Source organism: Lethenteron reissneri, chromosome 31 (genome assembly GCF_015708825.2).
Source record: "Lethenteron reissneri isolate LAM-NWPU_2019-01 chromosome 31, ASM1570882v1, whole genome shotgun sequence".
Lineage (NCBI taxonomy): Eukaryota > Metazoa > Chordata > Hyperoartia > Petromyzontiformes > Petromyzontidae > Lethenteron > Lethenteron reissneri.
In genome coordinates this window covers 9,645,845-9,665,792 of record NC_083809.1, presented here as the reverse complement: position 1 = coordinate 9,665,792, position 19,948 = coordinate 9,645,845, and the positions used below count along the sequence as shown (strand labels likewise).

Sequence of the window (19,948 nt, the reverse complement as noted above, 5' to 3'; positions counted from 1 at the left end):
ACCTCCTGAACACGTTGCCACCGTGCGCAAGAACAAAATAGTCGCCGACGATCTTGTTGCGTGCGTCGTTTGATCGTGTCGCAGGTCTCCGTGGTGGAGTCATCGTCGTCACTTGAGCTGCACGGGGAGACTTGTGGCCCCGGCGAGGGGGAGTTGCGATGGGGGAGCGGAAGGAGCTTGGGCAGCGAGGAGGACGAGAGCGGCGAGGAGCGAGCCCTGATGGAGCTCGCCGAGGACCGCGACGGCGTGAAGGAGCGGCTCAGCGAGCGACTGGAAAAAGGGCTCGTGTCGCATTCTCCACCACCTGGCTCTCATGACCACAGGTCTGCCTTTCTTCATTCATTCATTCATTTTTTTATCATACTCGACCATCGCTGGTCAGTGCGGATAGGTGATTGTGGGGAGCATAGAGGTACATCACAACAACGGGTTTTCACGCACAGCCCTCTGCTGGCCACCATGTAACAGAGGCCTGCAGCCTCCCCATGACAATCGGTTTGTGCTTAGTGGTCGCCCATTCAAACACTACCCAGTTTAGCTCCCGTGATCTGACAAGAGTGGGCACATTCCGGGCGATTTGGTCATCGGCTCTACGTAGGAGTTGAGTCTGGGTACTTTCCACCTCTTCCAAGGCATCCGGCCAATGTGGAAAAGCGAGTAAAAAATACCCTCTAGCGGGGCTCCTGCAGCTCCCTCCAGCGGAAGCAGTGGTGTAAGAAAGACATTGCAGGGCATCACCTTTACCCATCATTTATTACGTAGCACAGCCTTCTATTAGCGTACCGCAGCTTTAATGTGCTACTGCGTGACCCGTGTGTCTATGTGCTGTTAAACTAAACAATTTTTCGTTTTTCCAGGTAAGGCTACACTGAGTTATATAGCTCTTTTTCAGGTGCGACCTGGCCACAAATGATAGCTCAACAAAGTGGCTTATCATGTGGACATTTATGGCAGCCAAATACTCTAAACGCACATTTCTAAATGTGGAGGGAAAAACCAGAGGACCCTGAGAAAAGTCCACGCGACCATGGGGAGAACATGCAGCTTCCAACTATACAAGTGTCAGGGTCGGGATCGAACCCACAACCTCCTGTATACCAGGCGAGATAGTTAACATCTGTGGTCTTACCCATGAGTGTGCTGCTCTCTCACTGACACAGAGAGAAGGTGCTGCCTGCGGAGCATGTGGACAGTACAGGAAGCCCTGGCGCACCTGCCCAGCACGCTGCCCAGCACGCTGCCCAGCACGCTGCCCAGCACGCTGCCCAGTCCGCCCCTCTCCTGCGTGACGTCGCGCTTGGCACGGTGGTGAGTGGCACTCACACCCACCGCAGGTGGGCCCCCCCCCCCACTAATGATGCTGCTAAGTGGTGTGATTTAATTTGCAGTGTTAATTAATCTGTTTATAAGGACCTGCATCATAACTGAGCCTGTGTCTTGGAATAGAAAGGCCTATCACTTGTTCAACTCTTCCCTTTTCTTTTCAGTGCAGTGTGATTTCCCAAAATTGGAGTGTGCATATGTGCAGTAAATGAAACATGAACTGGTCCTGGGCCTTCCCTAAGCTGCCTTAAATTAATACCTGGTCCCGTGTGAGATCATCGGCACTGGGTAGACAAAGACGACCGGGCTTGGTCCTGGTCACACCACACACTCGTACACCATGGCAGCCTCAATAGGTGCTCACTAACAGCACTTGCTACAACAGAGTATGTAAGCTCTATGGGGAGATCTTTGTGTGTGGGCGTGCACCTGCTGCGTTAGCGTGATTCCTGCGCTCAATCAAGTGTGTGTTTTAAAGGGCCTCATCAGCTGCTTCTGTGGCTCATTTTGTGGCATCGAAACACCTGACCGTACAACATAAATCACCCGAGCAATATTTTATGCCCGGTTTATCTTGTTTGTCGAGCGAGGATTCCCCTGCGCGCGTGTAACCAACAACCCGCGCCTCCCTCTCTGCAGCAGCATGATCTGCTGCCGCGCACGTCGGATGAGGGCCCGTCGGATGGAGGCCCGTCGGGTGAGGGCCCCTCGTTTTCAGCCGACCCCGAGTCCGTCACCGACGCACGTGACGTTCTCTCCAAGACGCTGCTGCACAAAGGCCTGGCGGGGGACCAGGCCCCCGAGCCGTCTCCCTGCAGCTCCGACGAGGGTGAGGCGGCCATCGCAGAACAATCCTCCTCCTTTGGTTCCGTTTTGTCCGCTCGGCACCGACAATGTGCAATGCATCAGTCGCGCCGCCTGCTGACAACTCCAGGCTCATTTCTTTCAGATCTTTCTTTGCCACGTCTCTCCCGTCTTACTTTCCTCGATTCTTGCACGTTTTGAGTTTATTTTCATTTGTTGCGCGGAATAATCCCGTTTAGCTGGTCGCCCAGCTATTTGTCAAGGCACCTCCGTGGTGTGTGAGCACAGCAACAACAAGATAAAGGCAAAAAACGTCAATATTGCAGATACCGAGAACAGGGTTCTTAAGGAATATTGCAGAACTAACAAACGAGGTAATTGACGGTCGTTATACATACGTCATCATAAGCTTCATCATCATGAGCAGCTATAATCAAGTCACTGTTGGATGACCCATCACCATCTCTCATGGTCATGCAATGCAACAATCCACCGACATCACTGTGTCCAAACCATCACAAACTTCACAGCCGTATCGTCCCTACCAGAGTTGTTTTGTGTCATAGTCGCCTTCGCATTTCTGCACTCCTCAATCTTTGCATGTCGATGCACCCGGGGTTCCTCCCAGGCGCAGAACATGCGGGGAACTAAATACGCAGCTCATTCATACGCTCCCTGCAGAGACAGCGGGCACTATTTTGGTGAGGAAGGCATTCTTCATTGCTGTTGGAAGGTTTAGTGGTCACTGAGCAGAGCGAGCAATTTGATTCCCCTCGCCAGCTGCTAACGTTGGGGCACATGCGTCCACGGAGTGGGCGGCATTTGTTTTTTCCTCCGCTGTGCACGTTCCTGCGCACGTAATGCACGGGTAAAACGAAAAAAAAAACCGAATATTCCAAAAACCCAACCTCCTATAAACAAACCACCGTTCGTTCACGGAACGCCGCTTGACGGCTCTAAAATTTTGCGGGGAACTGTGGTGGCGTTTTGTATTGGCGGCACCGCGTTGCGTCAGCGGGCATATAAACAAGCACACTGCGGTCATCACTCATCGTTATTTTGCGAGCGGCTCAGCCTGCTGCTGCTGCCACCGCTGCTGCCCGCAGTAAATACTGCGCTGCTTACATCGCAGCGCTTGCGTGCCGTGCTCAGTGGAACGAGAGCGGCGAGGATCAGGTGCCTGCAGCCGGCTGGCCACCAGGGGGGGGTGATGTGTCGACTTGCCTCACGGGCGCAAAGGAATCGTATCGAGAGGCGTTTTTACTGGTAGGAACCTACTGGTTCCACCAGCCCACAGGGGATTATTGTGTCCGTCCGTCGTGAAGAGAGTAGCTGGGTGGGGAGGGGAGGGGCTGGGTGGGGAGGGTGGGGCTGGGTGGGGAGGGTGGGGAGGGGCTGGGTGGGGGGTGGGAGAGGTGGGGCTGGGTGGGGAGGGGCTGGTCACCCCGTGGTGCCCTTATAAAACTCAACGTTTAACCTACTCACGCCGGCTTGTGCCCGCCCTCGCAGTCGGGCATATTTGTGGAATACACCACGCCGCCGTTGAAACCTGGCCATTGACCGAGCAACCCAACGTTCCTACCAGCTCCCTCCGCAGGAATGTGTTTTCTTCCTGTCAGGCAGCGCGCACTTGGTCCGGGAGACGCTTGAAAACTGACGTCGTGTGCCTGAAGTGTTATTTTTTTGCGGCTGATGCAGATGCGCTGTTATTGATGGGAGCAGGAGCACGTGGGTTGGAAATAGAGTGTGCACTTTTTGTCAACGCCCAAACGCGTTGTTACTGCTTGCGTTTTGGCAGCATCGCACACTGACATGGCTTTTTATTGCGGATGCATTCCGTGATTTGTTGAGCTTCCTTGGTGTTGCACATTTGCCGTGAAGGACCATCACTCTTAAGGTTTTTATTTCAAAGTGTCCTATCAGTGCAGTGGATTAACCACACGACTCGCAGAAAGCGTAGGAGTTCAAAAAAAATCTTAATCGAGATTTCGACTCGGCCTTTCATCCCTCTGCGGTAAATAAACCCAGCAGTGAGAAGTTGATCATTGTGGATGTGCTTTGGATGAACTCTCGCCCCGCTCCAAAGGAATGTGGAATTTCCACCGCTGGTTTCGTGCTGTCAAAAGGGATCAGAGCTGCGGCTCCGTGTTGTTTCTTTGGGGCCGTCCATAAATGACGTCACGCACTTGGGGGGGGGGGTCAGACATTTGTGACGATGTGTGACGAGGAGGGGGGGGTTGAGAAATGTGACGTCACATAAAAATGCTCAACTTTAAATAAATATAGACAACACGTTCTACTTAATTGAATAGACTTTTTAATAAATGTTTTCTCCTACAACATCAGAGTGCAGCGCCACATTGAATACGCACTACAATGGCAATAGTTTAAAGCGATTTGAAGAATTTTTTTTATTTGAGGAGGGTCTGACTTTTTGTGACGAAGGGGGGGGGGGGTCAAAAATCGTCCAAAATCGCGTGACGTCATTTATGGACGGCTCCTTTGAGCTGGAAACCACTGGCGTGGCTTTGATAATGGGGGGGGGGGGGGGGGGCAGCCGTTGGTAATTAAGAGCACAGCCTCAGCGTGGTTCAAACAAAGTGTTGTTGTTAAAGCGGTGAAGCATCCCCCCTTCAGTGAAGCCATGGCGAGGCCTAAGCAAAAACAAATGTGCGGCAAGAGCCTGGGGCGCCATACGTCCACTCGGTGTATTCCTCGTTGCTAAGCAGCCTCGCTGTTTGCAGACCCCCGTGTTTATCCATTGACAAAATCGTTGCCGTCCCGAAAATTGCAAGGAAGCGGGATTATTCTTTTGCCGTGATTGTCTCAAACACGCAACGTTTAGAGCAAACGCGCACAGCTGAAATGCATTTGATGGCCTCTCCGGCTATGGCGAGTGATGAGAAAGACAACGTTTTCTAGCGGCTAATAGGGACAAAATGTGACTGGTGAATAATAAGAATGATGTGTGCAATATTTGTGTGGCAAGCTTTTTGCCGCGATAGTCGCTGACTTGGTCGAGGGCGTGTGTGGGTGTGAGCACCTCACCCACCTGGGAGAGCGGACCCCCTCGCCGCCTCCCCCACGCCCCCACCCTCATCCCCCCTTCAACCCCCCTCCTCCACCCCCCACGCCCGCCCCCACCTCCCCACACCCCCTCCCCCTCCTCCCACACCCGCCCCCACCTCCCCACACCCCCTCCTCCCACACCCCCCACCCCCCCTCCTCCCCCCACGCCCCCCCCTCCTCCCCACACCCCCTCCCCCACCTCTCCCACCCCCTCCCCCACCCCCCCCACGCCCCCCCCCTCCTCCCCCCACGCCCCCCCCTCCTCCCCCCACGCCCCCCCCCCCCTCCTCCCCCCACGCCCTCCCCCTCCTCCCCCCACGCCCTCCCCCTCCTCCCCCCACGCTCCCCCTCCTCCCCCCACGCCCTCCTCCCCCTTACGCCCTCCCCCCACGCCCCCCCTCCACCACTCCCTCCACCACCCCCTCCACCACCCTTCTTCGTCCCCCTCCTTCCCCCACGCCCACCCCCTCCTGTCCCCTCCTCCCCCACGCCACCCCCCCCCCGCCAGCAAGTGCCGGCCCTGGTACCCGTGAATCGAGGTGGGGGTGTTGCATGCACGCTGTGTTCCCTTTTTGTCCCACCACTCTCAGTTCATTTCACGAATCGCGTCGGCTTGTTTTAGACTCTCTCGCCAACTTATCCGTGTGAATATAGCAGCGTGCGGTCTCGAACGAAAATAGCGCGTGCACGGTGCTACATATCGCAGTGTTTATTTATTGTGTTACTGGCAGGGCAAGATTTTGAAGATGGCTCTTAATAGGGGCACAACTAGAATGCACATCAGGGTATGCTATTGAAGGTGGACTAGGTTAAAAATATGGTGAATTGCAGAGGCGAGGAAAGAGCAGGTTGGAGCGATTTTGGAAGCTGAACTCGATAATGGGAAGTAACGTACCGACGTGAGTGAAGAATACATGTTTCAATACGTGCATGTGACCTGCTATTACGGGTGATGTGCATGAACGCTGATGAATGTAATGGAAAAAAAGCTGAAGGAAATTGCACCAAGCGTGGAGAAGTGCACGCTTGGAATTGCACTGAAAAGACGGTAGGAACGCATTGGTCACAGAACACATTCCAGTTAAAGACATCGTGTTTTTATGTGTATGTTGAACTTCTTTTGCACGGTACTTAGCCAACCGTGCTAATTGGAGGTGCAGGGGAGGACAACAACCTAAACATAAAAAGCAGTTCTAAAGGAATGAATTTTCAATCTCAATCTAGATTGAAAAGTGCATAGCTCCAGTGGCGTCCTAATATCGGAAGGAAGAGCGTTCCAGACGGCCGCAGAATCGCATCTGAAAGCTCCCGATGTGGCGACCGTCTCTGTTTGACGGCTCGCCAAAAGCCGCTGCAAGGATGACCAGAGTTGGCGTGATGTTTTGTCCTCTTTGACGTGACCAGCAAGGTACTGTGGTTCATTTGTGGCAAGCACTTTTTGCACAATGAGTGCGGCAGTAAATAAACTGACTGTGCAGAGAGTAAAGTGGGCTTGGGTGGCACGACGTTGCCGGAAGTGACGATGCCCGATTTATCGAGCCTGATGATGATTGGAGTGGCAGCCAATGGAGGATAAACACACCTGCGACAGTACATTCACCGCGGAGGATGGAGCGATGAAATCGGCTCCTGTGCAGGAGCTAGTTGGATTGTGGCATCACGAGACTGTGGTGGGTGATGGCAACTTGGGGAGACCTTCATGCAGCAGTGGATATATCTTGTCTCATGTTGATGACGATGAAAGCTATTTAAAACTTTGGGCCTCTTTTGTTTTAGTTTGTAACAGAATCGTGAGCTGGGTTATCTTACAAACTTTCGTAATATTTTGTGTATTGTCTTTTAGGTACATTTTAGGTGACAGCCGGTACATCTTGATTTAGATTCTTAAACATAATGGACTAAGACAGAGAAAATCTTGTCACATCCCGATGACTTTGTCCCATGTTTTCCTAAATCACATTCTGGCACCAACGTATGTGCACGTCATCTCATAACATAATTCATTTATATATGTCTCAGTAGTTTTTAGTACTGAGCTTCAGCCAAACCATTACAATAAAGAACCCCACTAAGGGGCCGAGTCTATAAAGCAAGGAAGGATATTGTTAGGGTGAGGTAATCGCCAACGCAGGGGGCTGTTTAACATGCCACGATGTATTATCTGCTTCTGTTAATTCAATAAAATATTTCTGAACGACGTACGGGAGTCTGGTAATAATTAGAGGGCATCCATCAAATGGCTCGTAACAAAATAACATTTGGATTTTCTGCCCACACATTGCACTAATTGTTCTGGACCTCACCGTGGGGCTTTATGGTCTCAAATAAAAAATATATTTTTACATATACAGTAACCTTGCGTTTATTACAACAATAAAAATCTACAACGAATTACTTTCTGTTTTTATAAAACCCTTTTCCGATTTATAAACAATAGTACTGTAAATAGTACTGTATATAGAGTACAATATAGAAGCCACGGTTGCTTATGCAGATGATTCTTTTAAATATCGCAGTACTGCTTACGTGGAGGGCTGTTTCGGTAATGATTGCGTCTGCGCCATAAATTAGTCGCCCTAATTAGCAACAGCGGGGACGCATCGCGGCAAGCGTTGGGAAGTTTTTTTTTTTTTTGGTGGAGGAAAGCCACGACGGTCCCCCACGATCGGGCACGCGGCTCCCGGCCCGAATGCCACGCGTGCTGCCCGGTCTGGGCCATCAGCATTCGGCCGGCAACGTCCATTCATTACGGCACTTTGGGGGACTTCGCACTCCCGCGAGCATGTCCTCTGCCGCTTGTTCGCTCAATTAGGTGCTGGAGCGGTGTCACTGTGTATACCCGCAGAGGGATGGACTTATGAGTTTGCAGCGCGCACTGATTGCTTGCACAATCTGATTGCCCACCAGTCGTGGATTTCCCCACAATTGTCCTATTTTGGAAGTCACTTTCCGGGGAAACCTTGGGACATTAAAAGTAAGTTGGGTAACAATGGGCCCATGCAGGACGAGATGCCTCGTGTGGTATACAGGAGGTCGTGGGTTCAATTCCGACCCTGACGCCTGCTGTATATTTGGGGTTTGCGTAATCTCCCCGTGGTTGTGTGGATTTTCCTACGGATCTTCAGGTTTTCCCCTCCACATCTAGAAACACGCGTTTCAAATATTTGGCTGCCATAAACTTTCACGTGATTAGCCACTTCGTTAAAGCTATAATTTGCAGCCAGGTCGCTTCTGAAAAAAAGAGCTATATAGCTGAGTGGGCCTTACCCTGGTAAACTAAAAAAAAAGTGTATTTCAGTTTTCAAGACAGTGCATTTACACGTCATCGACCCTTCTCCGATATCGCTTGAGACGCTGCCTCTCACGATACACTTCACGGGTTAGCATCAATCCCACGCCCGATCCCCTCCTCTCCCTCCACCGATGGTTGTCGCACCGCCTCCGCGAATGTCGTAGTGGCCCGCAAGCCTTCGGAGTCGCTCACCGCCAGGAGCGTCCCGCCGTGTTCCACTTGAATGACCCCACGGTGGCGTTCAACCCCGGCTGCCACCGGCCACCGCGCGGATGAGATTCCACTCAGGAGTCTCAATTTAAATCGCGCGTCTCAGGCCAGCGGCAGCTGTTGCTGTTAGGGGGTGGTGGTGGTATTCTGCCCGGTCCCAACCCTCGCTAATGTTACCCTTTTCATTGGCAAGGAGGTTCCTTCAGCGAGCGGTTTGACACGAGGCGCGTTGGTTTCATGTTGCCGGCGCGTGTGCACATTTTTGTAAGGGGATATAAATGACTTGTCGACTCGTACCATGGCAATGCACTGTGGCGTTTCTTATTATTTTGAAAAGGCACAAGTAGGCCCGTAGAAGTTGCAATGGAATGTTTGTTTTGGTGCTGAAAATGCTGAATGCTTCGTAAGCTTTTATTTTTCAGGTGCGTTTGATGTTTGGAAATGAGTCAACGTTGCAAAATCTACGTGCGTCGCACTTTCGTTGCCAAAATGCACTTAAGTACATGCTCGTTTTCTTTAAGTTGAACGTCGGATTTAACTTTGACCAGATACAGTTTTGACTTGGGCACTAAAAGATAAGTGGAGGAGGCTTAAGTATAAAAAGGATAAGGCTGGTTCCACCACACCAGTCGACAACAAATGAGCTCATAGTGGAAACAAGGAGTGGATATTGCCGTGTAATCATTATCTAACTACTGCCTTTTGTCTTGAGGATAACAATGGAAGAATGCATTTTTGCTCGCTCGCGCAATCGACGTAGGCGAACAACGAGCAGCAATAACGGAACTTAATTGGGTGGACGAGCAGCAGATTCCTTTGGCTAACTTCATCATTTGCGCTGGTGATGTCAGCATCCGCGTGTGGCCCCTCACCCCCTGAACGCTCACACGCACAACAACACAGCCCGTGCCGGAGCGTGCACTGCCTCGCGTTCCCACTTCCTGCCCAGCTGTGGGGGAATGTAGCCTCGCTCGCACGCTCGCTGCAGCCCTTCTGCGTTTCGTGCGCTCTCCCTCGCGCCGCTCCGTCACTGTCTCCTTCTCCCCCTCGCTCGCTCTCTCGCTCGCTCGCTACGTCGCCGCCGCCGCTGCTGCCTCCTCCTTCCTCTCCCTCCCCCCCACTACCACCACCACCGCCGACGACGACGCCGCCGCCGCTCACTCCCGCATCCCTTCCGCTCCGTTCGCTCGGCGAATTTCCACGGCTCCGCCCTGCCCTGCCCACGGCTCCGCGGCGCGTGAGAGAGCGACTGTCGGCGGGGCTCTTCTCCTGCGCGCGGGTCCCGGCCGTGGCGCGTGCACGCGCGGGTCCCCCCTTCCGTGGCGCGCGCACGCACGCGCACGAACGCACGAACGCACGCGCGCACGTGAGCGCACGCCGCGTCTGGGTGTGGTGGGGGACGGAGCGCGGCCGCTTGACGCACGGGGGCCCCCGGCACTCCATGGACGTGCTCGGGGGGGGTGGGTCGGCCGCCGGTCAGCAGCGACGCGTCGAGGCAGGATGTAGGAGGGATGTAGCCTCTTCCTGATTTCCCAGGGGCCGGCACAATGGAGTTTTGCGGTGAGTGTCCCCCACCCCCCCTACCTCGAGTCTGTGCTCGTGAACTCCTCTGCTTTCTCTGCTGCTTGCTGCTGCTACTGCACTGTGGTGTGTCGCTTCAGTGGGCCTCCGCTGCTTGCTGCTGCTGCTGTTGTGGTGGTCCCGAGGCCGTTTGTTTGTAAATCAATGAAATGCATTCTCGCAGGAATTTAACAAAACACGTTCTCGTGTGTGGTGTTTGTGTGTCGCGGGTTATGGATATGGGTTGCAATGAGGGTGCTCAGTAGAAGCTGTTGGAGCACACACGCACGTAAACTACTGCGGTTGTCAAATGAAGTAGACTATAAATGTATTTAATAAATATTCATAGTTTGCTCATTTGAATTTCAAGTGATATTCGCTCGGATGCAAAGTTTGATTTTGTTGTGTTACCGTTATCCACGATTTACGCGCGCGCTTTGCACCAAATGGAGCGTGCATAGTCGCGGCGCGGAGATTGGGACGCTGATGGGTTGTAACGCTTAAGGGATGTCACAATCTTTATTATTGAGGCGCATCTCCAGATACATCCCAGGAGAGCTACTGCCCCTCTGAATGCTAATACGCACGGCCCGGCAAAGCGTGTCTGCCTGTCTGCGTGTGCGAGGGTGCTTTTATCATCTGCAGTATTTTTTTTAGTTTGTTATCGTTGACAAGCTGCAGAAATTGTTCCTCTCCCATGCACAAGGAGCGCAGGAAAGGGGGGGGGAGGGGAGAGGCAGCGGCGTGCGGGCGAGATTGATTCACTCCGACTACCGCGGGGCCGCCCGACCGGGAACGGCGACTGAATGGGGGCTGGGAGGCTCGTGCCGTCGTGAACGAAGCCTCCATGCGCACGGCTCTCCACTCCCGCGTCTCACGTGCCGTCCTCTCTCTCTGTCTGTCTCTCTCCGCCCATCCGCAGAGCCCGAGCCCGTGGTCCTCAAACCGCCGGCCGAGGACGACGAGAGCAAGTCCGCCGACGAGCCCGAGGCCGGCGACGGAGATGGGAAGAAGGCCGAGGAGCCCCAGGCCTCGGTTCTCACGGACGGAGCCGCCGCCCATGCCGCCGATGAAGAAGAGGAGAAGTTGGACGCTAAGGCGGACACCAAAGCGGATGCCAAGGCAGACGCCAAGGTGGATGCCAAGGCGGACGCCAAGGCGGATACCAAGGAGGACACAGAGGTGCCCGCGGAGGACGAAGACATCCGGGAGACGATAGACAGTGAGAAAGCGGAGAAGCCGTGTGGGCCCGCCGAGGAGGGAGATGAGGAGCCCACGGGGCCCCTTGCTGAGCCTGACGACGACGACGACGAGGAGAAGGTGAAGGAGGACAAGAGCGCGGCGGACGAGGCAGAGGAGGGCGACGCGGAGAACGAAGATGAAAGAGGAGGAGCCGGCGAGGTGGATGTCCCGGAGACGCCAGACACCGGGACGGAAGAGCCGGAGGATGGGCTCGGTGAGTCGCTGCGTTTCACTCCGCACGGCCATCGTAGAACCACACGCTCGCAGGGTTTGGAGCACGTGCTCACAGGCTGCTCCATGCATTTTCTTGTGTTTGGCTAATGGCCTGGATGAATCGCTGTGCCACTCGACACAGTCCCCATATATAAACACTCACAGGCTGCTCTATGCAGTTGCGTTGTTTAGTTGAATACATGCTTTGCATGTCACTGCATCACAAGTCGCAAGTTAATGTAGCTATTCATGTATGAATCGTAATTAAATGCAGAATCTGTAGACGGCATGAGGCATATGTCTAACAATAACATTTATCCGTAACATGCTTATCCTGCACATGCTACCTAATGGGTTTATTCGAATGCCAGCAGAGCATGGCATATGGCGTGAAACTCCGCACAGCTCATCTCTTTATCATCGACGTGGCAGCGGTAATTGCGCCAAACGTGTCTCATCTCTAAACCCGCTTGCATGCTAAACGGTAGTCTCATCGTTCAACAGGATTATCCAGCCGCTCCAGTAAAACCAATAATCCCAACCCGCCATTATCGTGAGCAGAGGTTTGAACGGGGAAGCTGAAAAGCTTCGCCTCAGACCATGAGCGTTCCTGAGCCGCCCCCCAAACGCTTCTTGCGTTTCACAAGGCGACGTTCATTTGCGTGTCTTTTACGTGCCAGGTAATTGATATTTCGTTTTTTGTTAATATGACGCTACGTTTGTGCAACAAGTAATAAGCTTGCACACTTGAGGTTTTTTATATGTGAGATATTTTCAACTGTTTACATTTTTATTTTTTTAATTTAAATGTCCACGCTCGCACACAGCTATGAGACATCTAATATTCTGCTCTCATCAGGGCTGGCCTCTGTCTGTGTTGAGCATTGGGGGCGGGGGGGATCTCTGAGACATTGAGGGGGGCAGGGTGGCTCACAGCAAAAAGTGCCCTGGGTTCATTTCCCAACTTTGGGCACCTTTCTGTGTGGAGTTTGTGTGTTCTCCCCCCTGTTTTTCCTGGGTTTCCTCTGGGTTCTTTCGTTTCCTCCCATCGCTTAAAAAATCACATGCAGTGGTATTGGCCAAAGATCCCAATGCTGAACATTTATGTGTAAATGTACGCGATCTAACCCAAAACCTCTATTATGGATGATATTGGTCGCGAAAGTCCTAAGTGTTAAGCTGAACATTTACCTGAAAATTACTAAATTGGATTACACACAGGAGCAGCATTGCTCCCTTCTACAAAAGCATGGCAGTGACCTCCTTAAAAAGTCTTGAGACTCAATAAGGCTTTCCTGGGTAAACAAGGGTAATAAAAAGAATGTCAGCATTTGGAGCAAAACATCGAACATTTGCAGGCTTATTTTTACTTCTTATTCAACTAAGTTCTACTTATTGTCAATGTCCTTTAAAACATTTTTTAAATAATTACAGCGATACATCTCCGCTGCTCCTTACACGTGTATCTGGCTTGACCTCCTGAATGTGAAATTATGGTTGTTGGGCTGCCGTATGGAGGAAGAAGATTTTAATACTCATAGAGCAGTGATTTATTTTGTTCGGATTTAAGATGGCAGTTGTCCACATGTGCTTTCGAGTTGTAGTTTGTGCATTTTGACTTGATGTCTGACATCTCGCTCTACGTTCTTAGTCAGCTTCAGCGAAACGCCGGACCGTCGTGTCCAACGATGCATGACATAAACCGAAATCACGTCTGGATAGAGAGAGATCCTCTTAAGCACACGTCCGCTCCGAGAGACTGGTTCGCCTCCTGATAATCGTGGAGTTGCTTTAAGAAGTGTCACACTTCCCCAATAAGGATGAATTTGGTTCGTGAGCTTGTCTTTGTCGACCTTTGAATGTTATCCCCTCACCCGTATGGGTTTTCTTCAGGTGTTCCGGTTGCTTCCCTCATGCAAAACGCCCCTTACATAATAGATTCACAAAAAAACAATCCCAAACCCCGTGGTAAAGAGTCGGCGATGTAATCCTGGATAAACAATTACAATTTTCGTTTGTTGCTGTCGTGCTGCTCTCATCCCCTTGCGGCTATCCCATTAATCTTGGGTCTTTCCCCTGCACGTTTACATCTGTCAGCCGCACACGCAGCAAAAAACACAGAAGAATTGCCATTACCATCTACGGGGAATAACATGTTGCCCCTGTCTAAAACATCGCCGTTCAGTTTTACTGTTTTTAAAAGGGGTCTGTCGGTAAACAAGCCTGCGCCACAAATGTAAAGCACTTTGTTCAAGAGGGTCTCTACCGCAGTCGTGGAACCATTGGCTTTTGGAAGTCAGAGGTGTAGTGGAACAGTGTTTGTTACACATCACAGAACACCTGCGGTGATCAACGGTGCAGTGCATCCATCGTAAACGGGTCATATACTGCCGCGTTATTAAAATTTATATAGACACCACCGGGTGTGGGAGCTGGGGGGACAAAAAAAGATTACATTGAGAAGCGTTAAAACTGAGAGTGTTCAAGCCAGTGCCGGAAATGTTTTCACAACGCGTTCCCAAGCCTCTGCCATGCCTTGCCAAACCTTGTCCATGTCCACCTGTGGATGTATTGTGTGTTTCATCCGAACATTTTCTTGACAGTGTCCGTCAGCTGCCGTGTATAAAACACGCCGTCCGGAACGGTGTGGAGATTACCGTAGGCTGCTTGGGCACCCAGGTGTGTTTTGTCGCAGCTGATCGACAAGCAGTGGCAGAGCGGGGAGACGTTGCGTGACGAGCGGGTGGTGACGATAGTGGCCGCTGGTCTTCACGCATCGGCGGTGTAGCATCTGTGCGGCTTACGGGTCCCTTGTATCTCCTCGTGTGGCCGGATGAATAGCAATGTCTGAAGTCCAGGTCAGTTTAGCCAGGAAAATGTATTCAGTTGATGTACAGTCGATTGCTTCAGTGTCTCAATTGAATTTCGAACCTAATGTCAGAGGCCGCAGTATTTTCATCGTGATGTGGTCACTAGTCTGATGGCAACATTCACCAGGCCCCACCTGACAGAAATCCTAAATAATTTCATCGCGATAACTGAATAACAATGGACAAAGTGGAATGTATACCATTAGTCTTGTGGTGTCAAAGTGTAAAGAAAACCCCCATGGAATCCAGGTGTTTACCTGTGGCTGAACGTCAGGTAGATACTAGATAGAGGTTGTTGAAAAAGAACAGAGCCATTTGTGTAAATGGTGAGCTGTTTTGTCTCTGAAGAGTGTATTAGTTGATTTGTTTAGAGTACCTGCACATACTACCTGCAGTAACTGCACCTTAAGTACCTGTACCATAGCCAAATTCCATTCCTCAAACGTCAAGTCCCTTCAGATTAAGATGAGGCATCTGTGTGTGTGTGTGATATAGGCAGTTATGTCAGGAGAACTGTAAACGTTACAAAAAAATCAATGAACGTACGAATCCCGAGACACCGGCGCGTGCGTCGTATTAACGCATTTCTAAAAACGTTCAAACTCTGGCTGAGGCCCCCCACGAGATTTGTGTAGATGCACAGAGGCCACGCCGTGTCTCTCCACGAGCGCATTTATATCGGTGGAGCGAGCGATCGCGAAGCGCACGCCGTTCATGTGCGCTATCTCTCTCAGGAAATGTATCACCGCTTCCTGCGGCTGTTTTCACCTCAGAATACAGCGGCCGTGGGACAGGATTTCGAGGAAATCATGCCAATCGGGAAGGGGTATTTGCGGAAACGGCCACACTGGCCACAGAATGGAAATCTGGCACAGCTCTGAGCCACACGGAGGCCCGGATATCCCACCTTTGCTGTAATATTGCTTAAGAATAATGGAACATATTTCTATTAACGACGGGTGGCATGGACCGCACGCTGGTTCAGATTGAATCACGATTTGTTAGTTGACATCGCCAGGTGTGAAATAGGTCAGCAGTTTTCGAATCACTTCACACTGGTACTGGGTGTCCATGACCTGGGCCCTGCAGCACAGCCTGGCCTCATAATCTGCCATCCGCATCTGATAATTAGTTAAACGTGCGTTATCAATAAGCCGCATGATCATTATATTATTGTGCTAATTGCAATGTTAGCAATAGGAATCGTATACACGTTAGGATGTGAATATGTCTTAGCTCTCCACTGTTTTTCAGCCACATGGTGCAAATCTGCGATGTGTAACGACGTTGAATTAAAACAAACACCCAAATTACCCCAGGCACATTGACATTCTTTTGCATGAGCTATTGAAAAAAATATTCTTGTACCGCACTTTGTCAATCCACTGCTGGATGAGGGCCTTCCCACACTGCGCGGGTCTTGGGGATTATTTCACCAGACTTCACTCTGGTCAGTGCGGCATGGAGCAATAGACGTGGGGACGCAGAAGTATAGTACAACATTCGAGTTTGCCGCTTTGCCCGCTGCTTACCACCACATAGTTGCGAAGCCTATAACAACCAGTTTGTTTGTTGTGATGGTGGCACATCCACGCACTTTCCAGGCTCAAACCGCTCAGCTTTCCGATATCTGATGAGAATCGAACTCATTCCGGGCGATTTGGCAAATAGGCATTGAAGCAATAATACCGTTGCCATAAATTAGAGCTAATGTGCAGAATAAAGAGAATGACAAAAGAGAGGGAGGAGAGAGAGATGGAGCACTTCATGTGAAGTAAATCGAGTGCACGTAATGGACTTTGACAAGCACAAAGAAGCTGGGAAACACGGTGTTGCTTAATGTTGCCGGGCAGCTGCAGGAATCGATGTGGAGGATGCGGCGTCGTCCTAATGGAATTAACATTCTGGCCGCAGGACCGCGTACACAGGTCGCTGTGTGAATTCCTCTTTGGAGCCAATGCTTGTACGGCGTCGTAAATACTTGAGGTATAAATGAGACCGCCACGGCGCCTTTTTTTTTGTTTATTCTGCCCGGACCAGATGCCCTTTTTTGTCCGCAAAGCGTTCCTTTACATTTTTTGTTTTGTTACAAACCGTGCATTGCTAGTGCATTTTTGTTCGTCTCAAATCGTGTCTCGTTGGCGTCAATATCGCGCATTGGTTGCGTTTAGCATGCGTGCCTTTTATTCTGGGCGGAAATAAAAGGGAGCGTTTGTCAATAGTAATGGCGGTGAAATAATTTGGCCTGTGCCAGGAAACCTCGCTCATGTCCGTGGATTTCTATTGATTTTATTTATGCCCTCTCTCTCTCACACACACAAAGACCCCCCCCCCCATAGAATTATTGGACTGTCGAGGCAAGTGCTGTTAGCAAGCACCTATGAATGGTACATGAGGGGGGTGGGTGGCCAGCGGCACGCCCAACCACCTTTGTCTCCCTCGTAGAGATGTTTACACATCGCACCAGGTACACATTTGAGGCTGGGTCGACCTAGAGGTAGGCCCAGGACTGGTTCAGATATTCGTAATCAATGTTGGCCATGAGTGGGAATCAAACTCCGGTCGCCGCTCCCCATACACACAATACACACGTATAAACACACATATACATAAACACATACCCACAACACCCACATACACACAACTACATACAGCCTTGATTTGAAGCTTTCGTGACTGTAGGAATCCATACTCTTTGGTTCTTTCGGTAAAGTCACGTAGGTAGAAAAAAATTAAATAAAATAAATCGCGACGTTTCGATCGCAACGCAAGCAATCCTCATCATACATACAGCATACAGTATCCGATTATAAAATAATACATTCCCACCGACACAATTTTATTCATAAGAATCATATTTAACACCGAAGCATCGCTCCACGCCCGCTGGCTACAGGTGCACGACACACCATTGCCGTGTCGTGCAAACACGCAGTGCGCGAGTGTGCGCACAGTGCAGCGAACGATATAATTACACAGATAATAACACCACGTCCACCAAGCGGTAGTGACCATCGCAACCAAGTACAGTCCAAGCAATCTCCACAGATGACAATGCGTGGGGATGGGGCCTTGATGCCGCTGCAGCGGATTGACGAAGAGCTTGACTGCATTTACAGTTCTTCCTCCAGTGAGCTACGTGGGAGCTTAATGGCACAGAGAAGATGGCACGTGATATTAACTTGGCATCTTTTAGCAACGTTGAACGTGCGTGATTTACGCCGGTGAATGGTTGCCATCATCGCTTTGCCACGCCACAGCTCGGTCTTGTCAGCCCTGCTGGGAGTGGGGTGAGCGGCATTCTGTGGGATCCGGCGAGGCGGTAAGTTGGGAAGTTTGGCAGAAGCTGCTTCACCTCTGCGAGCCCCACGGAGCATTGATCTCTCGCATCATTCCCCACCACGGATCATCGTCGGACCGGCCGATAGGGCGTTGATTGGGGGGGTTGGTGGCCTTGGCGTTTGGGAGGCAAACGTGGGGGGACCCGCCTAGGCCACGCAGCCAGCGCTATCTCTCCGCCGTACACTTCGTCGTTTGAATAATGGAGAATGTGCGGCGAGCGGTTTGCAGCCAAAATGAGGAACATTTCAGGAATGCCGTGTGCAGCAGAGTTCCCCCGCGCATGTGAGAGGTGGGCGGTGGGAAACGCGTGGGATTTCGCCGACTGATCTAATGCAGATCAAGATTCCTCAGCCGAACCAATACTGCAACATGAAATCGCACTCAGAGCTCCTATCTTTGTCGGGTTCGCTTGAATCACGCCCGTTCTCGCGCCGGGTGATCGTCTCTTTCCCGCTGGCAGCGGCGGGCACACGTGACAGCGCTGCGATGCCGCACGTGCGTTTGCCCGCATGTGGATTGCCGACACGTGTAAGGCTGGCAGCATGAAAAAAACGTGAGACATTTTGTGTGTGTGTTTAGTGAGTCCCCCCGCACCTCCGATTAGCACGCGTTTGCTGTACTTAAAAAAATATATATATGCCCCGGCCGAATATGCCTCTTAATGCTTCTTGAATGACATCCCAGAAATAATGGCTTTTATCACAAATTATCCGTAGCACACGATGGGTGGATGCGGCCTGTCGTGGGCTGTGTTGATTCACGGTTCAATTATCTGCGCCAAAATTGGGAGAAGCCTTCTACAGAGAGAGAGATGCGTGCGAGGGGTGGGGGGTGGTTGGTCTACAGGTGCTTCCAGTGGAGAGTGGGTCAGTGGAAGAGGTGTAAATCTCTTGCGCATAGTGGCGGCAATCCGCATCGCCGCCTTTAAAGCCAAGTGCAGTCAAGGATGGTACACATCTTCAGCGCCTTAACTACGTTTCAGAATACTTCATAAAATCTGCCTGCACAAATTGTTATAGGCCGCTTGAACCGACTAACGATTGGGTTTGGCAGTTTAATTGTGCATTGTGCTCTGAGGAATAAATGTTTCCGTTACGGCATCCACTCAGCGTTTACCTTTGGGTGCGCTTCATCTTATCTGGCCCGTACATAAAATTTTTGCACGAGGCAGACGGCAAGCTGTGTGCAACGCCGTGTTTCTATTAAGAGGGTCGCCCTCAAATATCAAGCTTAAATCCAGCATCGTCTAATTTCGATCTGATCCCAAAGTCTGTACGATCGTCCTGGCCGAGGGGGCATTTGACAACTGGCCCAGGCCTGGCGGGAGGAAGGGAGGGGGAGGAGGTGCTCCCAATGCCTGATTATTGTCGTAGCAAAAGTAGCAAATGCTACGGGCCCCGCACTTTCAAGGGCCCCGTGCTAAATGCGTTTAAGCCACCAATTCCGGTTCAGTGATTCTGCACTTGCTCTTACTATAGTACTATACTGCCTTCAACTTTTATGAACGGCTGGGTGTTTAAGGTTACCGATTTGTCATATTATCTGGCTGTGTAGCAAATGAAATAATACAATTACTTTATTATGCAAGTAAAACATGTATGTGTTTTCATATTTACGTGTTTTTTTGTTTTATAACATATGCTCCAGGCCCCGCACTAGCTTAGTCCGGCACTGGGTGCTCCACGTGTGTGTCGGGGACAACGGTGAAAAAGATGCAGGATGTAAATGGAGCCAACTGCGTTGCAGGTTTTTTTAAAGTCATAAATGTATCGCCATTCCTGAATTAAGGAAAGTTCTCGTGGTTAGTGACGAGGCTTAGGAAGATGAGCTATGGGGGTTGTCGTGATCGGTCAACCCGCAGCTACGTGCGGGCGTGTGGTGAAAATCTTCTCGCCGAAATCAAACCTGACTGATGTCGCCCCATGCCCAGCGCCTTCTCTGACTTTCAACACCAATTTGTCCAACACCCAAGTGGGTACCATTACTCGGTGGCATTTCCCATGCCTTTGCACGAGCGTGGGTT

General features: G+C 51.2%; 1 protein-coding gene across 4 annotated transcripts in view; it reads left to right on the top strand.

Annotated features, from left to right (window-relative positions):
- Window positions 1–19,948, top strand: part of LOC133349773 (sterile alpha motif domain-containing protein 15-like) — a 143,208-nt gene that overhangs the window by 83,292 nt on the left and 39,968 nt on the right. For 3 of the 4 annotated variants that reach the window (XM_061563501.1, XM_061563500.1, XM_061563498.1), the window contains exons 3-6: window positions 85–323; window positions 1,161–1,308; window positions 1,963–2,152; window positions 11,181–11,714. In XM_061563501.1, coding sequence (XP_061419485.1) covers window positions 85–323; window positions 1,161–1,308; window positions 1,963–2,152; window positions 11,181–11,714 — 1,111 coding nt within the window. The remainder of the gene's footprint in view (window positions 1–84; window positions 324–1,160; window positions 1,309–1,962; window positions 2,153–11,180; window positions 11,715–19,948) is intronic. The other variant, XM_061563499.1, reaches the window with a different exon arrangement.